An 8469-nucleotide genomic window follows, 5' to 3' on the forward strand; every position below is an offset into this window, starting at 1 on the left:
AAATACCGGTGGTAATATATTAGTCAATTCATTTGGCTATGCTATGTTAACTTTTTTTTCATGAGTAGATAGTTTCTGATCAGGATTCCCACCTAAGTTGGAATTTCTGTTTTGATGGGGATTTTTCAGATTTTTTTTTTCCTTCTTGACAACACACTTGGAAATGATCTTTTGAGCAAAAAGAAGAAATGTCCCTCATCATTTCCAAGAGTTTTGTTTAAAAACAAATCTGAAAAATACTCGTCAAAACGGAGAAATTCCAACTTACATAGGTATCCTGATCCAAAACTCCATCCCCAAGTTTCATTAACACCAAGACAATCATAAACCACTAAAACTACATCATTACACTTTTACCTGTACCATGAAAACTACACCATCACTGCAATCAAAACTATATACTATCGCTACATTATGATCTTCATGAATGAAGACTTCTATGAAGAGATGTTGTAGGTGACATGTATATAAAATTAGTTGGAGAAAATGAAAATGTTGAAATATGTTAAACATGTTTTTTATGAAAGGCTGTGAAATTTTATTTATTAATTATTTTTTTTTTTTGTGCTTCTTTCTACATTCCCTCCAATTTGCTACTATAGTTTAATGTCAATAACCCTTATTTTCCAAAAGTGTTATTTGCAATTTGAGGTTATATTTTGGTTGGTATTTTTCTGGAAGGTTGAGCAACTACAGTTTTTTTTTTCTCCTTCTTTCCACAAGGATAATTTCTTGAAGGTATACAAACCTCTACATTTGCACTTGATTTACATAAATACAAAACACATCTTTCTCGTGTCCACCTCTACACTACATCATCGTCGTTTGGCAGCTATGAAAATGATTTTAGTGAATTCCCTGTATTTTCTAGGTTCTATATATGTGAATATGCATACTTGTGTGTGTTTGTGTACAATTGTTTAAATAAGAGCTTGTCTTAAGATTTTTCAGAAATCTTCATTGCTTCTATCTTTTACTTGTTTCACTCATTAGACTGCAGCCTTACTTGGGCACTGTCTTAAATTTTTAGTCAAATGAATTGACCCGAGACTTTTTATCTTTTGTGAAGAAGTGGTACTTATTCTGTTGATCTCTTTTGCCGAACTACTAAGTCACAGGTGCACAAACACACCAGCACAAGGTTGTCAAGTGGTGGTTAGGGGGACAAACACACACATACACATATGAGTTTCTTTTAGTTTCCGTCTACCAAATCCACTCACAAGACTTTGGTCGGCCTGAGGCTATAGTAGTAGACACTTGCCTAAGGTGTCTGGACCATGTAGTTAGGAAGGAAGCTTCTTACCACTCAGCCACATTTTGTTTTAATGTTATTTCATTCTATGAACATTCTATTAGGCTGTGAGGTTAAAAAGCTCTCTTGACAACCATATAGTTCCATGTTCAATCCCACTATGTTTTACCTTGGCCAAATGTCATTGCTTCAGCTCAACATCTTGTGACTGAAAGATGGTAAATAGCATGTTAAAAAGAATTAATAAAATTAGTATAAGACGATGAGGACAAATATCCGTCAAATGTAAATAGTGTACGACTCCTATAGGGCTTTCCGATAAGTATGTTATCTCCCTTCGCTAGGCGGCACTCCATGTAGACAGTTAAACTTCCGCAGACTAGCCACACTATTGTTATTATTTCATGTTTTATCATGCATACAAAGCAGCTCGATGACCCAGCTATCGAAGCACTTACTGTTCCCAAGTTAAGGAAATATTTAAGATTAGGTAATTTTTCAGATTAACACCCGCACGATCTTCACTAGGGTGTTAGGGTTAGGGACGGAATTCCCCAACCCAGGCTCTAAAACCCTAACCCTAACACCCTAGTGAAGATTGTGTGGGTGTTAATCTGAAAAATCACCTAAGATTATATGGACAGTATGTTACTGGTTGAAAGGCTAAAAGGTATGAAAATTCTGTCAATGAAGAATGTCAACAAATTAAATTCATTGGACGATAAGTGTACTTCAGACAGGAATAAGCAGAAGCTTATATCTCCTCTCGGTAAAGTTTTACCTGATCCCAATCTACTTTCAGCAGATTTGACTAAAGATCTTTATAAGTTGCCGAATTTCACAGATAATGATATTTTCAATTACCTCGTGCTACGGATGAAGGCAAAGCAACAGTCAAGGAGTAGCATATTTTACCATGACAGACACGTACACAACATCGAATATCACGATGTTAGCATTAGTAAGAGCCTGTTTAATTATTTTGACCCGAAGGACACTAGAAATAGCAGCTGCTTCTCCCAACATCCTAGACGATCGTTTTGCACGAAATCCTGATCGAGGCGCCATCTGCCCTTGTTCCTCTTCCGGTCAGCTCCCCAGTCGCTGACGTCATACCGCAGATAACACTCCAGACCAAAGTGTTTCTGCTACGACACAAGTCCCTAATATTATTAAAGACAACATTGACTTTCAATTTCACGACAGCACTAATTTAGATACTCAATCTGTCAGGGAATTCTTTGTCAGATTCTTGAATAATTAAAAGATTAGTGAGGAACAGTGTGTTCAAGTTGAACTTATTACCAGGGGACAAAACAAAAACAGAACATGGAAAGAACAAAGAAAGGGTCGAATTACCAGTTCTAGTTTTGGTCATGTCTTTGTTCATAAAGACACGACTGAAACGGACAACCTTGTAAAACAAGTAATGGGGTATAACAAAACGTTTCAAAATAGCCATACCTGCTTGGGTATAAGTCATTAGCCTGCTGTTTGACGATTATATACAAAAAGGATACAGGAATTTCACCCCAATACAAGTGTGAAGGATTGTGGATTGATCATTAATCCCTCCTATCCATATCTCGATGCAAGCCCAGATGGATTAGTTGACATACCTAACTTTCCAGATGGACCAGGATTGCTTAAAATTAAATGTCCATCTAGTGACAAGGGGAAATGGTTATCCCCTCATGAATGTGCAAAGGACAGTGCTTTCTTTTGTTCTGTTAAAGACAATGTTGTGCTGAAAAGACATCACTCCTATTTGTATCAAGTGCAAGGGCAGATGGCATTGACTGGAAGAAAATGGTGTGATTTTGTAGTTTGGACCCTTAAACATCCAATGTCAGTGGAGAGGATCTACTTTGAGTGGAACTTGTGGCTAACAATGGTGGAAAAACTAAAAACATTCTATCTTTGAGGTGTTCTGCCAGAAGTATTTTCCAGTTCCCACTTCATGCAAGCAAGGCATTACATCCCAGCAATGTAATGTGTATATTATATCCAGGCTGTGTATGCAAACGGGAACACGAGAGAGACTACCTTGCAGGAAACTTTCAGCAATATTTTACAAAAATATGCATGTATTGTAATTCAAATTTGTGCTTTTGAACACACCATAGATAATATATTTTTAGGGAATTTAAATTGGTGTGTACGTGTGTGTTTTCAATATATTAAAATTATGCTCTTTGCATCGCTTCTTTACCCATAATAGTAAAGAATTGTCAATTTTTAATAATTATGTACAGTATTATATTCAGTTTCATTGAGTGATCATTCTAAACATTATAAGGGAGTCTGAATTTCTCAGCAAAACCACATAAGATGATGAATTGCTAGTTGTTGTGTTTTAGGGTATGCAGTTATGAGTTACAAAGTGGTGGCTGTAAATTGGTCAGCCTAGCACATAATTTCCAAATTTTTGATACTTGGTGAGACATACTTAAAGGCATGACTGTTTTCAAAATATTGAAGTTCTTAATTCTTTCTATCTGACGCTCAACATGAATCCGAAGGTTTCCTATAGTCCGTGTTTCCAAAACTTCCCTCTTGGATAGTTGCTTTTTCTGGATTTTAAACGGGGGGGTATGATCAACTGGAACCCATGGGGTGTTGTGAGATCAGAGATAAGAAATCCTTTGTTGGCCATTATGGAATCACCATTCTCACAGAGATCTAATAAATGGCTTTTCTGTGTAATAACTTTATCACTGACACTCCCTGCCCATAATTTCGATACAAAAGTTACTGCACCAGCTGGACTGATACTTATTAAGCTCTTCTATGTCATATGTGATTTATAATCACTGTACATCAATGATTTGCTTTGTAGGGAAGAAGGAGTCTCAGTTCGTATTTCTGTACAATCAACTATAACTCGACAAATTGGATACTTTGCACGGAATGATGGTGGCATATGGTCATTCACTGCTTTTCTTGATGGCCATATTACCAGAAATGATAACTGGACATCTAAATAATCAATCCACTTATTAAATATTGTGCCACATGTAGTTGTGCTAATGTAGAAGCAATATGCTAAATCCTAGCCCAAATCGCAATCTCATAAGTACAAGAAAAAATTCATCAATTAATCGAAGCTGTCTGGGTCTCACTTGCTCTGATGATGCACCATGTCTGGAAGTTTCACTTGCTGCATCATCTTTAATTTCATCAAAAAGACAATCAAAGTCATGGAATTTGGTATTCCTGTGTAAAAGAGAAGCTTCTGATTATCATTTTTCACATCATATGTATGCACAGGTGTTTTTGCTTGTGTTTCACAATCCACCATCTTATTTTCCTAGGTCTGAGTACTGCTATTTGTAGAAATAGGTTTGTAGTGGAGTCAACAAGCTGCTGTAGGACGCCTCCTATTCCGGAATCGGATGCATCGACGAGTAAACACAGCGGGGCATCTGGTTTCGGATACACCAACATAGTAGCGTTGTATAACGCTTTTTTCAGGGCAGCGAAAGAGGCGAGTTGATCTTCATCCAGGGCAAGTTCGTTGACGTAGCAAATCCGTGAGCGGTTGCGCTATCTCGGCAAGGTGAGGTAAAAATCTCCGATAAAAATTTATGAGACCGAGGAACTCCCTTAATTTGTGGAGAGATGTGGGTGGTGAAAATTCCACGATGGCCTGTACTTTCTCAGGAAGGGGACGAATACCGTCCTTATCGATGATGTACCCGAGAAAATGATGGGAAGCAACTCCAAAGGAACACTTGCTGGGATTAATAGCAACGCTATATTTGCGCAGGCGTTTGAATAGCAGGTGCAGGTGTTGGTCATGCTCTTCTTCCGAGTTACTGGCCACCAGTATGTCGTCTATGTAGGCATAGATGAAAGGCAAACCTCTGGTGACCATGTCGATAAACCTTTGGAATGTCTGTGCTGCGTTACGTAAACCAAAAGGCATACACAGGAATTCAAACATTCCGAAAGGTATCGTGACTGCTGTTTTTGGGATGTCCGCAGGTTCTACTGGTATTTGATTGTACACTCGCACAAGGTCGATCTTGGAAAAAATGCGAGCTCCATGCAGCGAGCTAGAAAAATCCTGCAGGAAAGGGACTGGATAAGCATCACTGACCGTACTTTTGTTTAGCGACTGATAATCACCGCAAACCCGCCAATCGGTCGATGATTTTTTAGGGATGCAGTGTATCAGCGAGGACCAGTTGCTGCTGGACGGGCGGATGATTCCAAGGTCGAGCATGTGCTGGAATTCCCGTTTGACGGCTTTGAGGCGATCAGGTGGTAACCTTCTGGGTCGTGCAGCAACAGGTGAACCGCTGGTCTTGATGTGGTGGGTGATGTCGTGCTTAATCGGCTGGTTATGGAATACTGGTCGAGTGACGTCCGGGTACTGTTTCAGGATGGTACTGTGACGAGTCGTTGTTGTAAGCAATATGGTTGGGCTGACTGTAGCCATACGAGCGGCTATACCGCGCACAGTAAGTTGTGTGGTGCTGTCGACAAGTCGTCTCTTTTGCATGTCTACTAGGAGATTGAAATGATGCAGGAAATCGGCTCCTAAGATAGGGGTTGGCAGTTTGGCGATGACAAATACCCACTAGAAGGTGCGGCGTACTCCCAAGTTCAGCGTTAGGGACCGTTCGCCATAGGTTTCGATCGGCGAGTGGTTAACTGCCTAAAGACAGACTGGTGTCTCCTTTCGTTTTCCTGAAATGCTGGAAACAGGGACTACGCTGACTTCTGTGCCGGTGTCAACCAGGAAACATGTGCCTGTTACCCAATCGCAAACGAAAAACAGACGACTTTCTGGGTGCGAACCAGGAACTTCCATTGCATTTAATTCCTGCCTGTACCATTTTCCGAACTGGGTGGTGCTAATGAGCATGGGTTGGTACATTTCCGCGCCTGTGTTCCAAACTTTCGATGGTACCAGCACGTGTCGTGTGAGTTGCGACTAGCACTGGGACTGCAGGATCGTCTACCATATCGATGCGGTCGGCTGCTGCTTCGGCGCTGGTTACCAAGCGATAGGGCCTGTATTTGGGTTGTGAGGGTCTGTATTTGTGCGGCTTGCTGCGTCATTAATGAACGCAAGTCCACAATTTCAGAAGAACTAGTCGGCGAAAGGATTGGTAGTGGGAGCTGCTGGCGTCACCGTCGATACTGTGGAAAACCTATGTGGTACCTCGGCTATTTTGTCCGCTAACTCTGCCAGTTCCTCAATGGATGTGGATTCTCGTGTGGAAGCGAGAACCACCTGTGTGTTAGAGGGCAGACGCTGGAGAAAAAGCTGCTTGAAAACTTTGTCGGGGAGGCTCTCATCTCCAAGAAGCTGCTTCATTCTGCGTAGAAACTGGGAAGGCGTTCTATGGCCCAATTCTTCTGATGTCAGAAGTTGGTGAAGTCGCTTTCATTGGGACTCGGAAGTTCTGTTTATCAGTGTCGTACAATGCAGAACCGTGTGGTGCTATAATGATGTCGCGGACGACGTTCATGATCTCTGGTGATAGGGAACCGATTACATGCAACAGTCGAGATGCATCGCTCAGTACTTGGTGAGAAGAAAACTGAGCTTCTATGTGGTGAAACCATAATGCAGGGTCGTGCGTCCAGAATGGGGGCATTCTCCACGTAATCGCCGCTTGAAATGTCATGCTGGTAGGTGATGTATTCGCCGCTGGGTTCGGTTCTGGAAAAGCCATTGTGTTCTGAGAATTTCCTAGTTGTTTCATTGACAGATGATGTGCAGGCTGTTATTCTTTGGTTGAAGCTGGTTCCAGGGAAGGCCGGAATTCTGTGATGGGGTCACCAAAATGTGGTGGAGTAATGTTGTTTGTTTGTGTTATCGTGTCAGGGTGCGATAGGCATGTGTTTGCCTGTGAATAAACAAAGTGATAACTATGTTCAACTATAACAGATTTTATTTGCTGCATTGAACTCTGGTGTTAGTAAATATTCTTCACCACTACATTAAATTTTGGCAACTTACTTCGAGTTGCTAGGAAAAATGAAACCAGGGTACATCTGTGGAGTTGATGTATCCGAAGACTAAATATGTTCATGTGTTGGTTCTTTCATCTTGCGGTAGTTCTCTCTCTCATTAGCATGGCACGGCAAATCTCTGTGTGATCATTGCAGAGCACTGGGTCAGTCTGCGGCGAATCACAGTCTCCCTCTCTCTCTCTCTCTCTGTCCTCCCTGCTAAACTCTCCTATCTATAATCATCAGGGGCAGCTAGAAGGATGGACATGCTGCAGCAGGTTTAGTACCTAAGTAGGTCAGTCGCTGTCCAGTGAACTTCGCTTGACATCTATGAGGTTATAAGGTCGAGGGGAGGCTATCCATCATTTTTTTGACAGGACAAAGAAAACCTGATTTCGCGCCTGTTGATCACAGTAAATCCTACGAGGGAGAATACTTAGATTCAGTTTCGAATCTAAGCTTGGAGAAGAGAAATGTTTGTTTTTACAAGTTTATTGGCAGGATCATATTGTATTCCTATATTCTTGGTATGAATTTCTTGTACAGTCTGCACTGACTTGTGTGTAAAAGCTGAGAATGATTTAGGATTAACTGGACCACAGTAATCATGAAACATTAAAGAATTGTTCAACATAGACATGGTAGGACATACGAAGCAACCAAGCTGTTCTTTGACATTATCTTCAACTTTTCTGGTTTCAATATCTTCATTCACTTGTATATTCTGCAAATAAGTTGAATACAGGTTTACGTGGTCATAGCTTTCAGCAACCATTCACTGATTTGGCCATGAGCATGATGTGTAGAAGAGGTAGTGACAGTCACACTATAAAGTCTAATAATTAGAGGAATATTAAATTCAATGCTGTAAATTTATTATTTAATCAAACAAAAACATATATATATATATATAATTTTCCAGTAAATTTTGTAATCGTTACCAATATAGCATAAGACTTCACCCCAAAGGATCATTGATTAGATTCCTTAAGGATTAACCCAATAATACTAAATAAGGCAATGTGGTTCTTCCATAAGAAGGCAGGCCTCACTAGAGAAGAATTCAAAGTAATAACAGCAGCGAGGAAATCATTCATTAGCTTTAAAGATAGGATATGGATAAGAAAAGATACACCAGAGGCCTTTGATGTCCCCATGGGAAGCTCTGACTCAGCCCAAATAGCTGATATGGTGGGTTCATTTATCCTTTACGAATTAAATGATCAATTCCCTAGGGTTAGGGG

At 40.4% G+C, this 8469-nt stretch overlaps 1 protein-coding gene across 1 annotated transcript in view; it reads left to right on the forward strand.

The window, feature by feature from the left end:
• Window positions 1-8440, forward strand: part of LOC128248496 (uncharacterized) — a 9673-nt gene extending 1233 nt beyond the window's left edge. Inside the window, exons 3-4 of the mRNA XM_052969845.1 lie at window positions 2523-2717; window positions 2757-8440. Of these exons, the coding sequence (XP_052825805.1) occupies window positions 2523-2717; window positions 2757-3179 (618 nt within the window). The 3' untranslated portion in view covers window positions 3180-8440. The remainder of the gene's footprint in view (window positions 1-2522; window positions 2718-2756) is intronic.
• Window positions 8441-8469: the final 29 nt, after the last annotated feature.

Source organism: Octopus bimaculoides, chromosome 8 (genome assembly GCF_001194135.2).
Source record: "Octopus bimaculoides isolate UCB-OBI-ISO-001 chromosome 8, ASM119413v2, whole genome shotgun sequence".
Classification (NCBI taxonomy): domain Eukaryota; kingdom Metazoa; phylum Mollusca; class Cephalopoda; order Octopoda; family Octopodidae; genus Octopus; species Octopus bimaculoides.